This window comes from Antedon bifida, chromosome 10 (genome assembly GCF_963402885.1).
Source record: "Antedon bifida chromosome 10, ecAntBifi1.1, whole genome shotgun sequence".
In the NCBI taxonomy this organism is placed as follows: Eukaryota; Metazoa; Echinodermata; class Crinoidea; order Comatulida; family Antedonidae; genus Antedon; species Antedon bifida.
In genome coordinates, this window is record NC_136235.1 from 3,610,138 (window position 1) to 3,635,402 (window position 25,265).

The following is a 25,265-nucleotide window of genomic DNA, read 5'->3' on the forward strand; positions in this document are numbered from 1 at the left end:
CATTGTGCTGTTGAATAAAAGGCGACTCGCCATCTAAAACATTCTCTGAAACCAATCGGAGCTGCGCCTTCTGGTATCTGTTTCCTCACAGCTGCTACGTCTTTCTGCTGACCATCGGGGATTCCCCTTTTAAAAAAACACGCACACGATACTGTACGATGGTTTTTCCATGGTCAAAATGTAGCGTTTTAATTTTACTAAAATACCTGCATGTAAAACAATCATATCGGCGATGAAATCCTTTTTTTTTTCTTCATTTTGAAAAGTCATTATAAAATTAAGACACATAACTTGTCAATAAATGCAAAATGATCAATAAGTAGCCTATAACACTCATTGTCTTACAACACTGTTAATGTTATTGTTTTAACTACTGTAAATCTATACGAAGGCCTACTACACATTTATACATTTATTATATTATCCTAAAAAGTTAGCTGGTATCCACGCGTAGGTTGAAGAAAGATTCGTAATTGTGGCTCTGGTAACTAATTTTAAAATCATATTAAATTAACATTTTCGAAACTATAAATCAGGGATAATCTTTTTAGAACTTTCAAACAAGGGACTATTTTTTTAATGATTTTTAAAAAGCACATCACTCCATTAAAACCTGTAAAATAAAAATTAAAGCACAAATTATGTATATAATAATAGGATAAACATTATAATGTATACGACATTTAGCGCGACCAAAGTAACAACGCAATCGATATCAAACGCAACCAATATGATTAAAACCGTGGGCGACTTTGCGATGGGGCGACTTTGCGATGGGGCGACTTTGCGTTGGGGCGACTTTGCGATGGGGCGAATTTGCGATGGGGCGACTTTGTAATGGGGCGACTTTGCGATGGGGCGACTGTGCCGGGGCGACTTTGTTTTGGGGCGACTTTGCGATGGGGCGACTTTGTATTGGGCGACTTTGTATGGGGCGACTTTGCGTTGGGGCGACTTGACTGGATCCCCGTATATTCGAGGTGGATTTTAAAGGAAGAAGCATGCTGTAGAATTGTTCCCTTGTTTGTACTATCTGTATCACGAGAAAAATAAGGTAAAAATATTATTAAATATAAATTAGGTGATAAAGTGCATACAGTGTCAGTGTAGTGTTTAGAGATAGTCTAGGCTAGGTCTAGATAGGCTAGGCTAGGCCTAGTACTTAGGGCCTAGGCTAGACCTACTAGTAGTAGGGTAAACTCGGCCTAGGCCCTAGGGGTGATGAGGCCTATAGGCTAGCCTACTACTACTAGACCCCTAGTAAGAGTAGTAGCCTAGTAGTAGGCAGGTCTAAAAATATGTAAACTAAAGGTAACAACTAAAAGTTAAAACTGTTTTCTAGGCCTAGCCTAGCTAGGCCTACTACATTACATAGAAATATTTAATGTTATGAACATAATTAGGCCTAGTTGCAAATGTTCATAGAGTAGAATACTTTAGCCTTCAATAATTGAATGAATTTCCAATGCAATAACTTTAACACAATTTTCTATCTGATTATTTTAACATTTACTTTAAAAAAAAAATAAAAAGCAGTGAAGGAAAAGTAAAAGATGACTCGATTTGCAAGAGGTGGCACAGCCAACAAGAAGAAACCAGAAGAAGCTGCATCCTGGAAAGATCTTAAAAAAGGAGTAAAAGTGGTCGCAACAAACCAGCGTAGAACAAGAGACCATGGACAGTTAAACCAATTAAAATCAAAAGATTACAAGTCAAAAGTGAGGTCATTCCAGCAAGTTCAAGGTCAGATGCGATCATTCAAGCAGAAAATGGCCATTCCAGAAGGATTTGAAAAAATAAGTGGAAGCTTTGATAAGAAGGAACCAACGCTTATAGACAGCATCAAAGAATTGGATGACAAATTGAAGGAAGAACGAAGACAATTAAATGAAGCTAGAAAAATTGGAGATGAAGAAGAAAAGAAAGATAGAAGGAGGGAAGTCAGGCGATTAAAAAGGAAAAAAGCCAAAACAAGTAAAATGGTAAGAAGCTGGAGAGTCTTGATTGAAATTAATGAATGGACATTTTCATAAAAACAACTTGCCAATGTTTTTCATTATTATTGTATTATTTTGTAATCATCAGGTTTGTTTTCATTGTCGTGAAACTGGGCATGGAGTTGCAGACTGCCCTCAAGTTAATGACGAACACGATGATGAGAGTATAGGAGTGTGCTTTCGATGTGGTTCGGCAGAGCATGACATTGGCAGTTGCAAAGCTAAAGTTAATCCACTAAAAGGTACACACAGGGAGTCTTATGACCGTTCCGGTTGATTTATTGTATGGATTGATATTATTTTTAGGTTTTTTTAATGTAGACCACTGTAGGCCTACTGTGCAGATAATCGAAATGTGCAGTTTGTAACCCATTACTCACTATTTACACAGACGCACGGTAACGGTAATAGAAATATAGAATCTATGTTATTCCTTATGACCACTTGCACACAACGCGGAGAGGACGAGCGGTTTCCGCTCAGGAGAGATTAGATTCTACGTGGGACAAGCTACACGGTTTTCCGTTTACTTTTACCGCTCATCTGTGTAAATTGGCCTCAAAAAGGAGCCATAAATATCCATGATAGCAAACAAACTTTTTTTAAAGCCTCTTTCTTTGGTTAGTTAGTCCGTTTTCTTTCAAAACAATGTTTATAACAAACTGCTTTCATTACAGGTGAATTCCCTTTTGCAAAATGTTTTATATGCGAGGAGATGGGTCATTTGTCGAGGTCATGCCCTGACAATCCTAAAGGGCTGTACCCCATGGGTGGCGGATGTAAGACCTGTGGGTCAGTGGAACACAGGTGGTGGAACTGCAATAAAATGAAAGAAGAAACAGGTAAAGTCTTCTCAGTATAGATCTTATAATTTATATTAAAAGTCTTGACTGTGACCTTTGACCTGGCATACTGGTGTCATGTTGGTATGTGAAGTGTACACAGAAGTACCAGTCTTTAGTTATTTTATAGCTTACAGTACAGTAGAACCAACATTTTACGTACGGTACCAGAAGACGTACGTAAAACATGGGATTCGTAAAATCCAGGTTGACCATAAATTGACCCCCAAATAAGTAGATTGTAGCTAAAAAGGCTGCCATGTTTGCCTGTTCTACTTTACGTACAGGGTACATAAAACGAAGGTTCTACTGTATTATGTTTTACAAAGGAATAATGTTTCTGATTATATTTAATTACCCTTAATCTTATTAGGTTGTGACCGTGAGAAACCTGGGAGTGTGTCAATCATCAATCCCCTAATGAGTGCGGATGCCGTAGAAGGATTAGAAATAATAAAGCCTAGAAAAAGGAAGAAAACGGGACCAAAAGTTGTTACTTTTTGAGAACTGCATTGAAAACAAAATGTTCTTAATTACAGCTGATTCTTGGTACTGTATCTAAGCATGTGTAGTATCATAGACAACGTCTGTAATACAGCATCACATGCGACACCTGTATCATGATAATTACACCATATGTGAAGTTGTATTAAGGAATTTGACTATGATACTGGACACATATTGTCACATGTGAAGATACAACACTATTGTCACATGTAAAGATACAGCAATATTGTCACATGTGAAGATACAGCGCTATTGTCACATGTAAAGATACAGCGCTATTGTCACATGTAAAGATACAGCAATATTGTCACATGTAAAGATACAGCGCTATTGTCACATGTGAAGATACAGCAATATTGTCACATGTAAAGATACAGCGCTATTGTCACATGTGAAGATATAGAACAAATGATCTAAAAATATCAATAAAAAACAGAAATGGAAATAATGTTGCAATTTAATAAACATGATTCTTTTTAAATCTATGTACACATGATTCACAATGATGTTTTTTTTGTCTTACCTACAAAAAGTATACACATTTACACAATACACTTAGACTACCTCTCTGAATAAATGATATCTTTACATGAACAATCAATACTTTTAAACACATTTTATGGAAACAATCTAGACAACCTTTACCTAAATTATTTTTGTTAAATTCTTATGTACAATATTTCAGAATTGAGATGTAAAGGCAGGCGACAGTAACTAAATAAAGAATCTAATACAAAAAAAGGAACTAATAATTAGCATATACAAAGGAGTAAATAATTACACACAAACAAAGATGCATAAATAATTAATGTTTACATAAAAAAAATATATAAACGGCACCATAACATAATTTTAAATAATATACAAAGCAGAGCATATTAACCATATCGCATATTCAACTTAATTTAATAAATTTAACATCAACAATTAATTTGGTCGCAAATTAATATCATGGTTTAACCGCATTTAAAATACAAACAGCAAACTTTTACGCATATTTTTAAAAGACACAATAAAATACATATTAAAGGCATCATTCATGATTATCAGTTTAAAAGGTTAAAATATGCCTTGAGATGTTTTAATTCATTACGTTTAGTGGTTTACATAGCAATCAAGTTATGAAATATTGGAACTCAATTTATCGTGTTTATAAACCGAGTCTCATAGACACTTGAGGAGTGGAGTAGGAAATGAAGTGAGTTACAACCCTGAGACCAGGTCATGATTGAACCCTGGAACTTGGGATTGGAAGGCAGGTATGTTAACCACCAAGCTACAGCTCCACTACATTTGCTCACAAAAGTATTGTAGTTTAGAAAAACATAGACTCTGCCCTCTATAGGCTTCCATGTGCTTGAGATTTATAAGGAACTTTAAAACCATGTCTCCCAATGTATTGCTGCACTGTATGTTCATAAAGGGCCTAATCCAATCAGTTTTTCAGTTACCCTGGATCGTAATATTTACAATTGCTGATGGCACTTCATGTACAGATTATGACATGATTAAGGAATTTAAAATACACAATTGTTGATGAATACAGATTATGAAACTACAAACAATAGTTTACAAAAGAATGACATTGATTGAATAATCACCTAAATTTATCAACCAACTACAGTAGTAGTAATGGCCGCCCATAAACATATACAAACGGAATATTTCAATTCTAAATTTGTTCTTTAAAAATATATGCAACAGAAATAAAGATTTACCATTGCAGTATCATTCTTGTCCAAAAAAAAAGTATTTCATTAAACTGATGTTTTTGTCTGTTTATTAGAATATGTGATAACTGATTACACACAAATACGAGAACACAAGAAGAGCGCATTCATGTGGCAAACAGGTCCAAATGACACACTCCAATGTTGCCATGATTCCATATTAATATGAAATATTGGTCCATTAGGCTGAGCGTCTAAAAAAGCACTTTAACATGGAATTTCAACATACTTGGATCAAAATAAATTGTAATAAATACGTCTGTTCGTAAACTCAAGTTCTAAAGCTCTGTCTAAACTATCAAACTAGTTTGACAAAAAAAAAGTGTGATGTGCCCAAACATGGTAGTGATATGACATCATCATGTCCATATATGGGCACATCACATTTGTTGTCACATACAGTTTGATAGTGTAGACAGAGCATCAAACCATGCAACATGTAGAAACTCTTTATATTAAATTTAGTGTTAATTTAAGTAATACATTTTATTTAGCACATTACTTGTCACATAAAAGTTGTTTTAAATCAATTTAGAACAAAATGATATTGACCCGCAGGTCATCTATTAAACAATTTATTGTCTGTTCTCACTGACCACTTTACCTCGGAAAGAAGCGGCAACACCTTCCTTTTATGTTGAATCACATGAAATAAATTGTAAATATTGAATTACAAAGTAACTATTGAACCAATGTTAAATACCAGGTGGCTGTACACTAGAAGGCTGGATTTTAGGTGGCACCAGTGTAGCACCAATATCCCATGTGAATGTTTGCATACTGTACAGTTACAAATACTTGCCCGTCCACCTAGTTACCTGCCGCCTGCTTGCAAGCTGATGACTGGCTGTTTTAGGTGTACCGCGCTTCCCGCTGAGATGATTGGTAACTTGTTGGAACGATGGTAGTCAATCAGGTGACTAACACTATCAAATTCTTTATCCTTCGTTCGCACCTATGTTATAACAATATACATTATTTGGATAGTAAAATAGACACGCACAAAAAAAGCTTAAAAACACAATTGGTCAATTTTATCAATTTCACGAAAGAACTCCAATAAAACAATTATAACAAGATGGAAAGAAAGTTGCCCTCTAGCTTTGTGCTTTTGGAGACTGTGGTTCAATTCTGGTTCAGTATTACAAGCTTTCAAAAACTTTATTGGTGAACTAATATGAAATGAGGGACCATTTTAAAGCTCTACATTATCAAACTTTATGTGACAAAAAAATGTGATGTGCTCATATATGGAAATGACGTCATATCACTACCATATTTAAGGATATCACTATCATATTTGTGCACATCACTTTTTTTGTCAAACTAGTTTGATAGTGTAGACAGAGCTTTAGAAGAAAAGAAAATCATGAATGTGTGTCACCAACCTTTCCTTCCGGATCCACTAACAACAGGTGTTTAGGCGTTCCACTCTGCATACCACTCAGTACATACTGCCCAGGTGTCGTCGTACTCTCACGCACTAAGAAATCACCATCGGCTTCTAATTTACCCTCTGCTTGTTTACGAGTCATTGGACCGTGAAACCAGATTTCTTCTTTTAGAGGAATTGATGGCTGTACTCCTAAATCCCCAGTACCAGTTGGAGATGGATTGAAAGGTTCTTTTGAGGAAAATAAATATTAATAAAAGATAAGTTTCAGATAATGATTTTACAATTCATGAAACATGCATTGAATTCTTTCATTCTACACAGAGTCATTAACTCATTGGTATAATAGACAGGTGAAGTTAAAGATGATAATGATGATAATGATTTAAATGAAAATGAAGATCATGATGACAATCCAATATCAATTTCTTATTTTTCTGGAAATGATCAGTACAGTATTATATTTATAAATAAAAAAAAAAAAAATAGTCAATTGATATAATTTTGTTATGTTGAGAGTAAAACTCTATTTAAATACTGATAGCATATACAGTCAACTCTCAACACCGAATCCCTGGAAACTCTCCCAATATCATTATCAGCATTTTCAGTTGCGTGCAAACGCGACTCTATAGCTCACTATGTCGGTTGGTTGGTCGGTTGGTCTGTAAACACTAACTCAAATTTGCGCACGCGACTGCAGCCATTTATATGGCTTTGTTTCATTTACAGTTGGAAAAGGTTCCAAATTCTGCCTTATTATTACAAATTTATTCTGAAAGATTCTGGGAAACCAGACATTTGGGCTAGTGTCCAAAGGTGTCCGGTGGGCAGAGTTGACTGAATTGACCTAACTGTGGTTACCAGCACAAAATGGTCTTCTTGCTTGCCAAGCTAATGTTTAATGTTTTAATTGTTGTTAAATTTTACTAAATTTGTATGTAATTGTTCATAAAATAACATATAATATTGTATACAGTATTAAAACTACGATTTATCTTTTGGGAAAAAGAGTTGTGGGAAAAATAAGTAAATTAAAGCATTTCATTGTTTTCTAGTTGCAAATTATTTGTTATTAATTTCAAAACTGAACATGCTTGATAACACAAAGAAAAAATTAGTCTTAATAAAATGGTCGAACATAAAATGAATTAATAATGTAAAGAAATAAAATTTGTTTTTCTTTGTCAGATTAAAATGTTTTATGTAAATTTTAAACTTACAATGCCATGCAATTGTTGTTATTCTTAATACATGCGAAATTCTTTATGATTTTAATTTAAATAGTGCAAATCTGTGTGCTAAATTGTAAACAATATGTGTGTGTATTAACTTGATTGTTAGCTGTTAAGCTCTGTCTGTCAAACTTTATGTGACAAAAAAAATGTGACGTGCCCATATATGGACATGTGATGTGACATTACTACCATATTTGGGCATATCACTACCATATTTGGGCACATCACACATTTGTTGTCAAACTTGTTTGTGTGTAGACAAAGCTTTTGTTATGTATAAATTGTAATTATTTAATGCTTATTCATTCAAAGTTGAAACATTGCTCTAAACTATACTTGCATGTAGACATCGGCCTACTACTGGCAAAAGCTATGAAAATGGCACAAAGAAACACAATTCACAAGGTAAGACAAAGACGACAATAAACAAGATCAAAGATCCATTAATATCCAGTATATCGCATATATCATTTAGAAATGAAGTTTCATAATTTTGCAAAATGAAATAGATATCGGTAGTTAATTACTTTGGTTTAAAAAATATTTTGTTTTTTGGTAAGCATTTAAATCTCATATAACTGCATTATATCTATCGCTTAATTGAAATTGTATGCTTTCTCTATCAGTTTTTATGTCATGAACCGCCACGACTTCCAGACTGCTAAATCGGCTGTCTCATAGGATCAGCTCAGATTCTAACTATTTCAGAATAACTTACGGTTTTCATTTTCTGCTTGTTTTGGTTTTTTTTTTTGGAAAAATTGTTTGCATTGGTATGTCAATGTGCCATGTTGGTCTTTTTCTGATGGACACTGACACACATTTAGTCTACACTATGATAATCAACTATTAATGGATCTCCGTCTATAATGTCTCTTACCCATATCAAAAGCATCATTTTGTGGGCTTGTCTGACCCAGCATGCCATTCTGACCTGTAACCCCAGTATCCATGGCAACTGGAGAGGACCGTGGCCTGTCTGGCACACCCGTGTACACACTGTCGTCGAAACTATGTGATAACGGACTACCGCCAGAAAGGCTTGAGCGAACTGATGATGGATGTTGATAGTGGTCGTTGTGTGGCATAGGGTTAGGGTTCTGCCAACTGTTCACAGCACTTGAATCAAAGTTACTATTTGCGTCTACAAAGAAAAAAACAATATATATCAATATATTAAATACATTTCCTACACTCTTAATTAATAATTTACGTTGTATTTAAGATTATATTACCATGAAAATGCATAATTGTAAAGCATAAAAAAACAAAATAAATATTCAACTAAAACAAAAAAAAATTATAAGTAAATAAAAATACAAAATGAGCTTGCTATGTGAGGTGCAGTTATATTATTTAAAGGGTTAGTGTTTAATGTTGTCCTCAATAAGGTCAAGCCTGGATAAAGTGGGAAGGGAGGTGATGATGATATTGTTGGACATAGGGTGGTATGATTATGGCTACAGTAAGACAAACTGGTCGTGATTTTGATATAATGGTGAGAGTGAAATTGATAATGACAAAGATAACGACAAAGATGATGACACTGTTATTGTGATGTGTTGCTGATGACACTGTTGTCAGCAACGTTTTTTGTTTTCTTACTTCTTTTTGGATTAATACAGTCAGTTATTCAGTTTTCAGATAGCACAAAGGGACATAGGATATAGGACCTACTAAAACATTATGTCGTTAAAATACAATTACTATAATAAACCAGGAAAACTGTGTAAAGATGTTATATTCAAGCTATGAAGAAGTCAGGTGATATCATACCTATATCAGTACCTATAAATAAAATACACAAACTCCAGTAAATCAATGCTAAAAAATAGTTTCTAAATAGTGTTAGTTTGTATACAGATGGAATCATTAATTCAAATTTTTAATTGCTGAATACAAAAAATTTTCATTCCATGCGGTTATAAAGTGTACAGCAGTAAAGAAGAGAGTGAAAATTAACCATTGACCATGCTGTTAAAAATGTATGGTGTTTATTCAGTAGAAATATCTGGGCTTTTTAGAAGAATTCTGCTTGATATTGTAAACTAGCTTCTTAGCTAGCACTTCATGCAGAAAGTATGATGGTCTGCGTGTTGTGATTAGCCTCATGCATTGCCGTTGTGCTCATGCCAAAGTAACTAGATGTGAACCTTTCATTTTTGAGCTCGGAGGTCTTTGATTATTCAGCTTCCCTGCTGATCGAAAGTTATCGTAGCCCGCATCGATCATTTGTTTCAAATCTGGATGTTTTATGTTTTCGTAGCTAGGCAAGACAAAACGTGACTTCGGTGACGTAACTTCATTTTCGCTATCTTTTGATGAATTATCATATAGAGATGGTGTTTTGCGGTCAAGCTTCGGCCTATTTGCTGACGTCCGTCTTTCCGACATAGAAGGTTTTAAGTTACATTTCATTTCTTGTAATTTGACAGCTGGACTTAATTCAGGGTCTTTTTCGATTTTTGTCAGAGATGTTCTTGGTGTTTTGTTCAATGATGCACGGATTTTGTTAAAATCTGTTTGCATATTGATACCAGCTTGTTTACTTGACTCGGAGTGTTTAGCGTCATTATTTAAAATTGGGTGAACCTTACCATTGGAAACAGGTGTAGGGTTTGTACTATCTTCTTTGGCTAAAACAGGGTGAAAGTACAATTGTTACAAAGGTGAAAATGTTAATGATGCTGCAAGTGACAATGACAGCTAAAGTCAAATATGATTAAATTGAACTAATGAACAAAAACAATGATTGTAATAAAACTAAAAACATTCCAAGTGATGATAAAAAAAAGAAAGATAAAAAAAAATATATTTAATAAACATAATGATATTAAAAATAAAATTTAAACTAAATTAAACTGTACACAGGGATTACGCTTCAATGAAACTGTATCTGAAATAGAGATTGTACCATAAAGGCCAATTCACACAGACGAGCAGTAACAGTATGCGGAAAACCGCGTAGCTTGTTCCACGTAGAATCTGTATCTGGAGCCGAATCTGCCAGTGCACTCCGCGTTGCATTGTGTGTAAATGGTCATAAATAAAATAATAGATTATTTTTATTACCGTTACCGCTCATCTGTGTAAATTGGCCTTTAGGCAACTTCATTCATGTCATCATCATTGGCTCTGTCAATGTACATCAGTAAATATAGAAAACCAATAACTTAAAAGGAATAGTAATGTACCAACATCTGTGTATTCTCACAAACCATACTAACTCTATCAGTAATATCTTCCGTAACACAGTAAAACCCCTATAAAAATTCACCCCCATTCAAGAGAATAAAGGGATATTTTGTTGTGTCCCTTTGATAGAAATATAACTTTGATTGAGTTAGCTCTAGCGATAAAACGTCTAATTCACTTGTTTGTTTTACAGGAAAATATCCTCTGTATAGGGGAGGAGTTCTATAGTAATTATCAATACAGTGTTACAGCTCCAGAAGCATTACAACATTGAATTAGTAAGAAATGTTTCTGAGCATGTGCAGATATTGTTACATTTTAATGATAGGTGCCTCACAGTCTACCCAAAAAGCCCCTAATATAAATAATAAATTATTTGCAATAAACTTAGAATCAAGACTTACACTGTTGATTTAACGGATTGTCAAAGACGGGAGCTGGAGTTGCCTCAACTAAATCAATCAATTTACCAATCATAGGCTGTTTATTATTATCATACATTGTTTTGTTGTCGTAAACTTTTGGATCTGTTGAATTGTGATTTGTCCCTTCTGCTCGGTTATCATAAATGTCATTTTTTTCCACGTTTCCGTCACTCAACGGCCTGTCATTTTTTGCAGAATGGTAAATATGTGTGTTTGTTTGCTAAGAAAGAAAGCAAGAATATTTATAAAAGTCTTTTAAAAAATATATATGAAATGATAACTAAGATTTGGTAGAAATTTATTCCTCTTTTCAATTACTGTCACCTGAGATAACTTACTAAATCTACACCATTGGCTGTAGGTATTTCTGGTAGAGGCTCTCTTTGTACTGGTTTTGGTCCAAATTCTGATAAATCATTGTAATATTCGGGATCATCACCCCAGGCACTTTCCTCTGAAACAAACCTAAAAATAAAGCAGTTAAAAACAAATTAATTCAAGACACAAGTCAACTCTCCCAATACCGGACTCTTTGAAAACTAGAAACTTTTGTCGATATCGAGGCTACAAATTCATTGTTACAATTAAAACACATTCAAAATTCAGACTTACGCCAACCCAAAGGCGACTGGTTTTGCGAGAGTTAACTGTATGATAAATGCGATATTGAACACCTATAAATACTAGAACTAGACTGCCTCACAACATCATAGTTCGCAAGGTCATTGTCTTTCTCAATTGTTTAATAACTATACTAAACATAACAAGGTGGATTTGGAAATATACAAAATATTTTAATACAATAAACTAAACAATTTATGGCAAAACATTATTTAATGAAAATCGTACCTATCAGGAACATTAACAGCCTGTGGGGGGTTCTTTAAATAATCTTTAAACCTGATTTCAAATGCCTGTCCAATTGTTGTGATAACATCTTGGGCTAGACCATCACTACACTCAATTACATGGCAAGCTGAAAAGATAAAACAACATTTTCTGATCACGTAATACACAAATATATTACTATGTATCATCAATATTTGAGATGAATATAAGCTACTGCGATTAGTTAAATCATCTTTACTTACTAGTGAAAAGCCTTGTTTCAGCGGCCTTTTATGAATACCATGAGTTTAGTGGGGCCAATAACACAACAAGAGTAACCCCTCCCACACACCCCCACCCCTGGTTAGAACATAACACAAACCTAATTTCCCTATCCTGCATATGTATCATAAAAAGTAATAGGTTTTAAAGAAAATAAAGAATGCATAAATGGATAAATATTAAAAACATTAAGGGTCAAAAGTTCAATGAATTCAAAAAATATGTATGTATTGTGTTTGACAAATTTATTCAGTTTGTGATGTCTATTTAAGGAATGTAAATTTGACAAATATATTCAGTTTGTGATGTCTGTTTTTATTTGCCATCTGTAGTAGAATAGAATATATTTTGTAGTAAATGATTTCTTATTTCATTAGAACTAACTTTGTTATTTTAAAATGTGTTCAATATACAAATGCAGCTATAACAAAAAATATGCAAAAAAGGTTGAGTTTATAATCAACATGTGTATAATTAAAATATTGTTAATCCTAATAATAAGTGTACTTTATTTTTAAACAGATGGTAAAGGTGAAGGACTTTCTAAATCTGTTGCTTGACTTTTTTAGATTGTAATGCACAGGATTTGTGAAGCTACTTAATGCACAATTGAGAGTGCAATTATGTTAAACACTCTTGAACTCCCATGAATTATAGATAAGGATGACCTAAGACTGACAGTAAACTCATTTTAATTTAAGATGTGTATCTATACATTTCCCAAACAAAAAACAAACAAAAAATAAAGAACATAACATCTGACATTTTGGAGAAACTTCACAGCAGAAATAAGCTAGGGGCTGAGGCGGGAAAGTCAGAAGACTATTCGGCGGGACATCGTCAAGTTAAGCTCCGTCTACACTGTCAAACTAGTTTGACAAAAAAAGTGTGATGTGGCCAAATAAGGTAGTGATATGCTTAAATAAGGTAGTGATATGACATCATCATGTCCATATATGGGCACATCACATTTTTTTGTCACATAAAGTTTAATAGTGTAGACAGAGCTTAAGTCATTCCCCAAACAACTAATTTATTTATTTATTTATTTATTTAGGTATAAAACACATATACAAAACAGCAGCCATTGGCTGATAACGTTTGCTTACAATCAAAATACAAATTTAAAGTAAAAGAGGCACAATTATAAACAGTATAGAAAAATAACTATATACTATAAAACACAAAATACTATATAATTCGTTAATAAAATTAAGTACGTAATTATTATTATTATTATTATTTAAGATTATTAATAGTATATACATTATTAAAATTATTATAAAAGGTCGAAACGGCATCGAGAAAGTGAAAAATAATCATGGAAATCTACCAATATCAGTTAGCATTAATAAACTTAACAATCGTAGGTATGGCAGACCTTTGGTATCGTTCAGTTTTACACCTGGGGGGAAGAAGACTTCCGGTTGTATTAGTTGTATTAGACCTAAGGGTTCTCTTCTGCCCGCGGCAAGGAGGTAGCATGTCTCGAAAACAGTTGGACTTGAGTAACCCCCTGCCAAAGGACAACACAAGAGTGCCTCTCCTTGCTTCGAGAGAAGGTAACCCTGTAACCTCTAGGGCATTGTCATAGGAAATGTAGGTAGCACCTAACATTATTCGACATGCTCTTTTCTGGATGGTCTCAATGCTGTTGGCCATTTTCTTGGTAATAGCACCATGCCATACCTGGCAAGCGTATTCCAAGATGGGCCAACAAAGAATTGGAAACTTTCCTCCTGTAAGTGGTAAACCTTGAGTTTACTGTTTGTTGGGAAAAGAAAGAAATAAATACTTAAAATATTGTAAAAAGTTATTTAAAAACATACCGCGAGCATTCACTGGATCTTTAGCTATGTAAGCTACATAATCCGGAGTTTCCTAAAAAAAAAATTAATCATGTTTTAATTTCTTGTTTTATGTTTGTATTTTACAAGGAATAATTAGCTAAAGTTTCAAATTAATCTTTCCACGGCTTTGAAGAAATAATAATGGACGAAAAAATAATTGTTACATCTGGAGGACATATTACAGAATGAGAGCATTCATTCCATACTATATACGATACACAAGCAGTATCATGTCTAGCGACGTTAAACATCCTACAGTATCGCCTCTTCTGACAGAAACCTCCATCCTATGTGGGATACTGTAGTATAGTTAGAGATTATTTAGAAGGTTAGGTATTTAGCAGTCAGCAGACATGATACTGCCGGATGTTCATTGTCACTAGACATGATACATGAATTGACTGTATACTATGTATTCTAAATATAGTAGTAATATAGAAATTAAAATCATCCTGCTCCCAGAAACTATGTTATACCAGCCCTGTGATATCAGACAACAAGCATGTTATCAATCATCTAAAATGCAAACACATTCCTCAAATGAAGGCCTCATTTATATCTACGTAGACATGTTTTAGGAATACATCCTGTTCACATGAAGACTTCATTAGCCAATGTAGACAACATTTCTGTGGAGCAGGCTCATTTGTGGTTTTAAGGAATAAAATAATGGGCTAAGAATACCATTAAAGACTTCAAAGAAAACAATATAGTTTTCTTACCAAATCACCTCCTGATGCAAATGAAATTCCTTGCATTTGATGGTTTGCTATTGTCTGTAATACAAAAAAATATAACATAATATTACAAAATTGAATATACACGAAAATGAATTTTTATATCTTTTTTGTTATTATTTATAGGTATTTAGTGTCAAGATTTTTAACATAATGTTTTTATACAGTATTATCAATTTGCTGAAAAGTTGAAATAGGATACAGGCTACACAGTCTTTGGGTTTTCAGTATTAAAATAAAAATTTATAATTTAAACAAAAAAAAAACTCAAATTTAGCTCCCTGTTGAAAAGCACAAGTTAAAATATATACAGTATTATAAATTTGCCTGGCTAAAAGTTGAAATAGGATACAGGCTAAACAGCCTTTGGGTTTTCAGTATCAAAATAAAAAATCATAATTTGAAAAAAAAAAATGTTTCCTGTTGAAAAGCATAAGTTAAAATAAATTATTATCATACAGTATTATAAACTTTCCTGACTATAAAAAGTTGAAATAATCAAAATAAAAAATTAAAATTTGAAAAAAAAAACGAATGAATCGTAATATCCTTGAAACCAGCATCCTGCTAGCTGATCTATTTATAGATTAAGGGATTCAATTATGAGTAACCTGGATTGCCATTATACCATTGCATGGATTGTTCAAGGCAACCAGAATGGAGGATTATGGGTGTACAATTATTGATCTCAAACTGATTGATCTCAGTGCATATTCGTACCAGGTAAAAGTAAAAGTGTAGGATGTACTACTACTAGGATATGGAAATCAACAAGGATGATACTGGATGTGGTCTGGGAATACATAATTTATAATTTATAGAATCTGTATAAATCACCAAAAAATAGCATGTTTTTACAGCTTTAATTGCTACAGAAGTTTGGCCAAAATATATACAGTATACTTGTTAAATAAGTGTCATTTCTAAAAAAACATTTTTTTCTTAAGCAGTATATTTTAACATGGTCATTAACAGTATAGTTTCACCTTCAAGAAAACCATTTAAAAATTAAATTGTTGATACACTTTTGATGATCAAATGTTACGATTTTATACAAATTTGTAGTTGTTTTGCTAATTAAGCGTAACCTCTAAATAAATATTTTAGGGAAGGGAGGATGTTATTTTTATTTTTTTTTCTTAAGCACTTTATTTTAAAACATCAACATTGATTTATGATTTATGCTACCATTTTGAACAATACTGACTGAATCAATATAGTTCATATACTTTATACAAGAAAACCATTTAAAATTGCAATTGTTGCTATGTATGCTTGTGATGATCAAATGTTATGATTTTATCAACATTTAGTTATTGTTTTGTAATAAAAAAATATTTAATGATGTATTCCAAAAAACACGAAAAACCAATGTTTTTCACTTATAAAATGACAAAATAAACAGCCAATTTGACTGTTTTTTTGGCTGTAAATTACAGTTTTTTCAGGAAAATAATTTTTCCCCATCCAATTTTGGTCAAAGTGAATAACTCTATTATGTGACATTAAAATGGCATATTGAACAAAAAAACATTTTTTTAGCGGGACAATATTCTTGAATAACAAAAATGAAATATAACTTGTAATGAGATAGTTGATTTGTGAGCAGCACTCTCACCTTTCCTGTCTCCATTATCATCAGGTTTATGCTCACTGTTGATATCGTCAAGTTAACATGAGCACCACCAAATTGAATGTTGGGTAATTCACCAAGAACTTTATTGACTTGCTTACCAGCCTAGAAGGATATAACACACAAACTTAAATAAGAGCAAAACAATTCATAATGATTAACTTCAATATCAAAGAAATGACGATTTATTCATTGTATTTCTTTTTTTGCAAAAAATGTATTTAATTGTTTAAAGTAAACTACTACATTGTATAGTATATTGTAATTATACTCATTCAATGATTGAAATGAAATTAAGTGTACAGTAATATGTATTTTTTTTGATATGGAAAAGTGAGTGGGGGGGGGGGGGGGGGGGGCATTAAAAATTTATATTTTAATAATATAATTGACTTTTGTACACAGACAGTAAAAAAAAGTATTTCATTTTGTGAATACATTAATTAATTTAATATTGTAAATTGTTAGGTTCAAACTAAACACGGTCCAGTAATTTATCAATGTGGGCAAACTAAAAATATTTAAATAACATCCAAGATTTAGTATTTTACTGCCGATCAGACATCTAACCTATAAACTTTGTAAATTACCTTCTTTTTACGATTATACCTAAAACCTGCAGCATCACAAACTCGAAAAATTGCTTCTCTAAAATAAACAAAGAATTAATTTTGTTTGTTACTAAGTTGTAAAACTAGAATAAATGAAACATCTGTACAGTTGGTGGTAACATTGGTTTTTATTGTATCAGTGTCTAAATTAGTATACATTACCATATACAATTTTACAAGGTTTAAAAAAGTGTACAGTTAACTCTCCTAATACCGGACTTTGAAACCCGGAAACTCTCCCAAAACCAGACTTTTCTTGAGGACTAAAAGGTCCCAAATTCTTATTTATCACTAAAAACACATTTCGAATACCAGAATACATATTAGCCGAGCCAAAGGGTGTCCGGTTTTGGGAGAGTTAACTGTATTTATCACTGTCTATAAAGTTTATTATTAACTATAATATTAATATTTCTGTAATTGAGAAAGTTCCCTATGTCAGCTATGCATCTTAAGCTTTGTCCACACTATCAAACTTTATGTGACAACAAAATGTGATGTGCCCATATATGGACATGATGATTTCAAATCACTACAATATTATTATAATGTATAATCTAGATTCAACTACCATAAATCATTTATATACTGTAAATTCATTTAGAAAGCATATAAAAACCCTTTATTTATCTTGTTACCAAACCTACTAAATATGTTGCGCACTGTATAATTTATTTAATTGTATGCGTTGTATTTGTATATTTATACGGTACCGTTCTTATTTTTGTTTGAATTATTATTATTATTTTAGGGGTCAATGTGAGACAAGTTCTACTTCTAATTTTGATCCCTGAGATGGTCTTATATTAATTGTTTATTATTGTTTATTGTAATATTGTTTGTTATATATTGTGACCATCTTAAATAAATGTTATTGAACTGAACTGATTTAAGCATATCACCTACCATATTTGGGCACATCACACTTTTTTGTCAAACTAGTTTGCTACTGTAGTGTAGACAGAGCGTTAGGTTAACAACAAAGGTTATATTGTTGGTTCTAAATTATATCCTTTAGCATCAGTAACTGATTTATAGAATTCATGTTAATTACTGTAATCTTTAAAGCTTGTGAAAAAACGTTTGTTTACTTACTTTGTTACTTGACCCCTCATATCAAATGGCAACGTTCTCATTGACTGCTTCACCTCTAGACAACCAACATACTATTAAGAAATTATATAAAATACATACAGATTATACATACTATTAATTCTACATTTGTAGTTCTTTTACTTATACTTATTTGGCAGTTGTGAGACTGCACTTCCCCATCTCTTCACCCAGGTGTATAAATGGGTACCCAATTAGATCAAGACATTATTTACTAGCTGCATTATGAGAGTATGTTTCCATACGTGTTTGATGCAAAAATTGACCAGGGTAATAATGTTATCGCTTAGAGGTTTCACAACATTAGGCGCACCTGACATGAAAATTTTTTCTCATTTAGGCTACTACGACCAAATAAAAAAAATGTAAAAGGCCACTAAACTTGGTGGTGTGCAATACTGTACCGGTTGCTTACTTGGGCTTGAGCCTACTGTAACCCTAGTCATGTGCAAGTTTGGTGGTCTAGAGGTAATGAATGCTAATATTTGGAGGTCATGTGTTCGATTCTCCATTTTCTCATAATGTATTTTTAAATTTAATGATTGAGTATTATGTACTATTATAGAACTTAAAGGTTGGCCAAAACATCTTCATCTATCTATCAGATTAAATTCCAATTATAATTCATTCTTTAATTATAGAATTAATTATTTTGTCCCTGTATCACAGAAATTACTGTATCACTAGATTTTATAGAGTCATTCTGTGTCAAATCAACCAGAGTTCCCCGTGCAACCGTCTCGGATTTGGACAAAACTCCACAAATATGATCTTTTTCTAAATCTGGTTGATTTGACACAGAATTATCACTATAATGCTGTTTCACAATGATGACAATGGTATTATGAAATATTATGTTATTATAATGTATTTGCAAAGATGGCAATACTGGTGACAGTAACACTAAACATTGACATCGTCCTCGCTGAACGATAGCGCAACATGCCTCGTAAACTCCCTAGATGATCCATACAGTCAATTTGAATTAAGCCATCTTAAATTCTGGTTTTTTTTTAATCTTTAAACAGATCTAATTTTCTAATACTGTACTGTACAGTGTATATCTTGGTGACAATCAGAAATGATTGGTGGTAGTCAGAAATGATTGGTGTTAGTTAGAAATGATTGGTGTTAGTTAGAAATGATTGGTGGTAGTCAGAAATGATTGGTGGTAGTCAGAAATGATTGGTGGTAATCAGAAATGATTGGTGGTAATCAGAAATGATTGGTGGTAGTCAGAAATGTTTGGTGTTAGTCAGAAATGTTTGGTGGTAGTCAGAAATGATTGGTGGTAGTCAGAAATAATAGGTGGTAATCAGAAATGATTGGTGTTAATCAGAAATGATTGGTGGTAGTCAGAAATGATTGGTGGTAGCCAGAAATGATTGGTGGTAGCCAGAAATGATTGGTGGTAGTCAGAAATGATTGGTGTTAATCATAAATGATTGGTGGTAGTCAGAAATGATTGGTGGTAGTCAGAAATGATTGGTGGTAGTCAGAAATGATTGGTGGTAGTCAGAAATGATTGGTGGTAGTCAGAAATGATTGGTGGTAGTCAGAAATGATTGGTGGTAGTCAGAAGTGATTGGTGGTAGTCAGAAATGTTTGGTGGTAGTCAGAAATGTTTGGTGGTAGTCAGAAATGATTGGTGTTAGTCAGAAATAATTCCTTCACACTCTCTCTAAGTACATATGATATCATCAGTTGTTTAGATAATGTGTGATGAATAGTAGAACATGCAAGTACGGGAAATGTGTAAAGTGTATTCATGACTATATAAATTGTAAGTGCGTTTCCTGCTTTTAATTCACTTAGTGTATAGTGTGTGCCAAGTTGTGCTTATAAACCATTTTTTTTATCCCATGGAAAATAGTGCATTTACTATAGGCCACAATAAGTATGATCATTTAGAAAAGTTGTTAGGAGCCACCTGTTGTACAGAAATAAACTGTTCCCCGATTTCTATAATTAATTATTAAAAATAATAAATAATTTCAGTAGATGGTTTTATTATCATCTCACAAATCATAATTGTCTTTGCTTTGAATCTACTGTATCTGTATTGAGGAATGAGTAATTAAAAAAAGATAAACTAGCTAAAAACTTTTTGGTTTAAAATAAAGAAGAGTAAAGATCTGTCTACACTATCAAACTAGTTTGACAAAAAAAGTGTGATTTGCCTAATTATGATAGTGATACGCCCAAATATGGTAGTGATATGACATCATCATGTCCATATATGGTCACAGCATATTTTTTGGCACATAAAATTTAATAGTTTAGACAGAGCTCAAGTCTTACCCGAACACCATAGCAGATTCCTCCCACTTTGATTCTGTCGTCAGGGTGAATCCAACCTCTGTTTGGCTTGTTGATGAATGTGCCTGTCTTAGTCCAAAGGTCATCGTTCTTGCGGCCGATCATCCCTGGACCTTTATTCTTTTTAAACACCGCCATTTTAAGTCGTGACCTCCTCTGGAATACCCTAGAACAGAGTAAAGGTTCACAGGTCATATTGGTTAGCCTTCTTATGTAAACTTCTTATTAAACAACTATAGTTTTATAATAACAAATCCTATATTTCATAGTACTAGGTTGAAGTACTGAGTAACAAACTTCCTGCATCAAACTGAAACGTCAATAATGAGAATAACCAGAATAAAGCTCCGAAAAAACCGCACTCAAAGTTTTATGTCACTGTTGAAATTATCTACTTTTTCCTAAAACTGATTTGTCATGGCACATGAAATCATTTGTTTATTATTCCATTTAATTGCTCTCAACAAGCTGTAGATGATCATTATCCCAATTATAAATGTCACCACAAACTATTAGCAACTCCTGAGCTTTTGTTATAATTACAGTAGTTATTTTTGCAATCAAGTCACGAAGAGCTATAAAAAAAAATATGCAAAGTTGCAACAATGTCAGTTGTTCTGTCAGTCACCCGGCGAGCGAGTTAAACTGTTCTTGATAAACCATGCATCTTATAAATAAAACTGGGGACTTCCTTCCTATGCTAAATTATAATGAAAAACAAAGCTTGAGGAATGAATAATCATACAACAAAATTATTAACCATAGACAGATAACGAAGAGGAAAGGCTTTTACTCCTTTTTTGATGTTCAGAATGTTAAAGAAATTTGTGTGGTGATACATATGTGTATTGTAATATGTTTGTATTTTATTCATTCTACAGCAAAAATAAAAAACCTACAGTACTAAATATTCCACTACTGCAATAAAGTTAAATACTGTAAGTATGAAATAATATTAAAATCTTCATAATCTGCCGTTTCCCGTTTTGCACTCAAGCACTTATACAAAATAGAATGAAAACCTACTATAGCTACATTAACCAATCATCAGACAATGATTTAAAGTGGACTTGGACGACGTCCAATCACACCACTTAAACACTATCCCGTTCATTGACGAACAGGTGCCAAGCCTAGATTAAAATGTGCGATTACATGATACATGATGTGGTTCACGTAAGTAGAGGGCACTCTATCAGAAATTTTGATCATGTAAAGTTAAAAAAGTACATTTCAATTCAATTGTTGGATAATTCACATATTGATAAATTTTGTCAAGTTGCACACAACAACGAAAAACATGATGATTCTAGTATATGGTTGTAAATTTTCCAAGAATATGATGTAAAGCAAAAGTAAAAAAAGAAGATACTGTAGTTACACTGGGCGGATCCAAGATTTGTTTAATGAGTGAGACCTAACATCTAACATCATATTAATAGTCTGTCACAAATTCATAATTTCATTATGGATCCGCCCTATGTATCAACTAACCAGATGCATCATGGGAAAAATCAAACATGGCGAACAAAACTTAATTTTCTCATGAACCACAAACCAGAGACCGGATTTATTTTAGCCATTTTTATAAGTACATGACAATGTACATCGGAAAATGTATAAACAAATTGATGTACCACATGCGTAAAAACAATCTTAATTAAATGGCTAATAAGGGATTGATTTTGAAACATGCTGTGCTAATTAATAAAAGCAAAAATTAAATTAACTTCTGTAAAATTATTGATTAGAACAATATTTGTCGTCTGCTGAAAAAAATTTGTGAAATTTGTACCAGTACAATTCAAGAAGTACAAATCAAAATATTTAAAAATAATACATTTTGAAAATGTCACATTGCAGAGAGCGGATTTGTGTCAGTCTCCTCCATTGCAACATACCAGCAGACAAAAATGTTAAATGACTAACAAGGGAATGATTTGAGAAGCAAACGATTCAAGATTTTGGTCTAGACATCAAAAACAGAAACATTACTGTCAAAAGAGACATCATCGACAATGCTTGGTCAGCTTCTACTGTTTCAATCATAACAAGTAACTTAAGCTCTGTCTACACTATCAAACTTTATGTGACAAAAAAATGTTATGTCTAAATTTGGTCATCACTACCATATTTATGCACATCATACTTGTTTTGTCAAACTAGTTTGAGTGTAGACAGAGCTAACATTAACAATATACAAAATTAAATACAATTTTTATCAAATTTCTGAATGGCCTGATTTTTTTGGAAATGGTAAAGTTCTACTTCCTGACAAAAATGAAATTTATTTTACACAATTATTATAAAAGTTTTAGGGCAATCAAAATAACAGGGCTTTTAAAAAGTACAGGTAGGCCTGAATTGAAAGAGGTAAAATTAGCTTTTTTTATTGAAAAGAAGGAAGTGTTATGCTTTGAATCAATGCATTTCACATATACAATGCTTTGTGGCAGATCCAGGCAATAATAAAAGCTGGAAACCATGATTATTTATTTGGTTTGCTACAGTACAATGATTTTGCTAGAAAATACAATTACTATCAAAAGAAGAATAACATATTTTGAATTTCTTGTTTACAGAGGTATGTCAACAAATAAAAATATAGATGCATCTGGATCTGATCTAACATTTTTTTCAAAGAAAAGACAATTTTACCATATCCTATCATAGTGTATATGTTTTTTTTAGACAGTGATGATTACTATCGAAAGAAGAATAACATATTTTGAATTTCTATGTCTTTCTAAGGTATGTCAAAAAATAAAATTATAGATGCATCTGGATCTGATCTAACATTTTTTTTCAAAGAAAAGACAATTTTACCATATCCTATCATAGTGTATATGTTTTTTTTTAGACAGCGATGAAAAATGTCAACACTTCGCTTAATCTATCAAACAAATATAAATTTCTTTTATATTAAGTAGGACATAAATAGTATTGTTCATCAGTAGGCCTGTAACACTTGTTAAAATATAATATTATAAGCCCTCATCAATATGATTTTTCTGAAGATAATCCAAGGTTTTTAGCAGAATTCAAGTGTGTTTAATCTTTTCTAAGAAGGAAATTCTAGTCCAATAGATTGGAAGTTTGTAGAATCTAGGCATTTGGGTAAGAATGACACGTTGCATGCTGTCTTCAATTCGCGTCTCTGCAGGATGCTTCTGTGTGTACCCTTTAAATGACTGTGCTTGTGAAAAGTTGGCCCAGTACTAGCAAAAGATATAAAGTTAAAACAAAACAATTGCAATTACAGTTAAATACAGAATTTAATATTTATATTTTATTTTTTATTTTCTTAGCATCCATCCAGAAAATGCATGACTCGCCGATTACAGGATAGGAAACCCATGCTTCTAAACCAAGTCTCACATGAAGCGGTTCTATCTAGGCCCGTTTGCAGATTCCCAGTTTATTTATTGGCTTAGCTAGGCTTGTGGTGTTTTTTTTCGTTTTTGCGCATGAAAAAGACATTACAAAACACCAGGTATCTTAGGGAAAAGAAACCATTAATTAAAGTACAATTTTCCATAGTTTTATTTTTGTCTGAAATTCTGGTTTTTGTGTGCCGACTAGGCAAACTGGGACTCGGCAAACGAGTCGGCAAACTGGTTTTCAGCAAACTGGCCAGATACTCATGAGGCTTGGGTAGTGGCAATGTACCGGCAATCATAACAATTCTGGAACTATGACAGGATTTAAACCAAGAACTCTGTGAATTGTAAGCAAGCATGTTACAGTGCTATTACAGTAAACTCAATAAACTCTCGGAAAACCTCTAAAACCAGACTTTTCTTGAGGTACAAAAGGTTCAAAATTCATTAAGAATACAAGACTTTCTAGAAAACCAGATACTGTACTGTATTACAGTAAGTCTATTTATATTGCTTTATGGTATGACCAAAAGATTACAGAAGTTGTACATCACAAATGTTTAATAATGAATAATCACAATGAAATATTCTTTTCTAAAATATTACAAATGAATAAATTAAAAAACAAATGTTATTTGTTCAAAAGGAAAGGATATACTGTATTATGATTTATGCCAGTATTATTTTTAGTCTCACTCAATAATATCCTTTAGTAATGGCAACTCATGTCGTGTTAGTCATACTTCTCAGGTAGTTGTCGGTAGAGGGTTGCTAGGATACCAACTTTGACATAATGGTCTATTTATTACACCATAGGAATGATTTTGAAGCAATTCTGAGGATGACAACAGCAGCAATACTTTATGCATACATTATCTTTTTTTATGGTACATATAACCTTTAAATGACCCCCATAAAATCTATAATTCAATTTACCAAGAAATCTAATCTGTATTAATTAGTCCACCTACACAATGTAGCTTTACTTTCAATTAAAGTAGCAAGACATATTACCTATGTCATAAGACAAATCTTGTCTGTCAAGTAATTTTCAATACTTTACGTAAATGTCTGTACATAAATCTTTAATTTTATTTCATCAATAATGAAAAATAATAATAAAATACAAACAATAAAATATAAATAAATAAAGATAGAACCCTCCTCTTTTTGGACACCCTTTTC

At 32.6% G+C, this 25,265-nt stretch overlaps 2 protein-coding genes across 5 annotated transcripts in view; one reads left to right on the plus strand and one right to left on the minus strand.

Moving 5' to 3' along the window:
• On the plus strand, positions 1-3,835 carry LOC144854433 (zinc finger CCHC domain-containing protein 9-like). 2 transcript variants are annotated; one of them, XM_078712392.1, is made up of 5 exons: positions 1-1,054; positions 1,534-1,982; positions 2,086-2,239; positions 2,675-2,839; positions 3,213-3,835. In XM_078712392.1, the coding sequence occupies exons 2-5, from the start codon at positions 1,554-1,556 to the stop codon at positions 3,341-3,343; spliced, it is 879 nt and encodes a 292-aa protein (XP_078568518.1). In that variant the 5' UTR covers positions 1-1,054; positions 1,534-1,553; the 3' UTR covers positions 3,344-3,835. The 2 variants fall into 2 exon arrangements, with proteins under 2 accessions (XP_078568518.1, XP_078568517.1); XM_078712391.1 differs by having other exon boundaries at positions 5-1,054; positions 1,537-1,982.
• The window catches only part of LOC144854432 (SHC-transforming protein 1-like), a 26,552-nt gene continuing 5,072 nt past the window's right edge, over positions 3,786-25,265 (minus strand). Inside the window, exons 2-14 of one of the 3 annotated variants that reach the window (XM_078712389.1) lie at positions 20,683-20,866; positions 18,364-18,434; positions 17,248-17,305; positions 16,643-16,762; positions 15,010-15,063; positions 14,267-14,318; positions 12,177-12,303; positions 11,666-11,792; positions 11,307-11,547; positions 9,861-10,343; positions 8,642-8,851; positions 6,465-6,700; positions 3,786-6,031 (exon numbers count right to left, since the gene is read on the minus strand). In XM_078712389.1, the coding sequence (XP_078568515.1) occupies positions 5,891-6,031; positions 6,465-6,700; positions 8,642-8,851; positions 9,861-10,343; positions 11,307-11,547; positions 11,666-11,792; positions 12,177-12,303; positions 14,267-14,318; positions 15,010-15,063; positions 16,643-16,762; positions 17,248-17,305; positions 18,364-18,434; positions 20,683-20,838 (2,076 nt within the window). In that variant the 5' untranslated portion in view covers positions 20,839-20,866 and the 3' untranslated portion in view covers positions 3,786-5,890. Of the gene's footprint in view, positions 6,032-6,464; positions 6,701-8,587; positions 8,852-9,860; positions 10,344-11,306; positions 11,548-11,665; positions 11,793-12,176; positions 12,304-14,266; positions 14,319-15,009; positions 15,064-16,642; positions 16,763-17,247; positions 17,306-18,363; positions 18,435-20,682; positions 20,867-25,265 lie in introns of all 3 variants that reach the window. The other 2 variants (XM_078712388.1, XM_078712390.1) reach the window with 2 other exon arrangements.

What these genes read in the sequence shown, in the direction of transcription:
- LOC144854433 (XM_078712392.1), top strand. Translation starts at nt 1,554, where the DNA reads ATGACTCGATTTGCAAGAGGTGGCACAGCCAACAAGAAGAAACCAGAA. An exon ending in AAGCCAAAACAAGTAAAATG is followed by an intron (nt 1,983 to 2,085) that starts GTAAGAAGCTGG and finishes TGTAATCATCAG; the next exon opens with GTTTGTTTTCATTGTCGTGA. An exon ending in TAAAGTTAATCCACTAAAAG is followed by an intron (nt 2,240 to 2,674) that starts GTACACACAGGG and finishes CTTTCATTACAG; the next exon opens with GTGAATTCCCTTTTGCAAAA.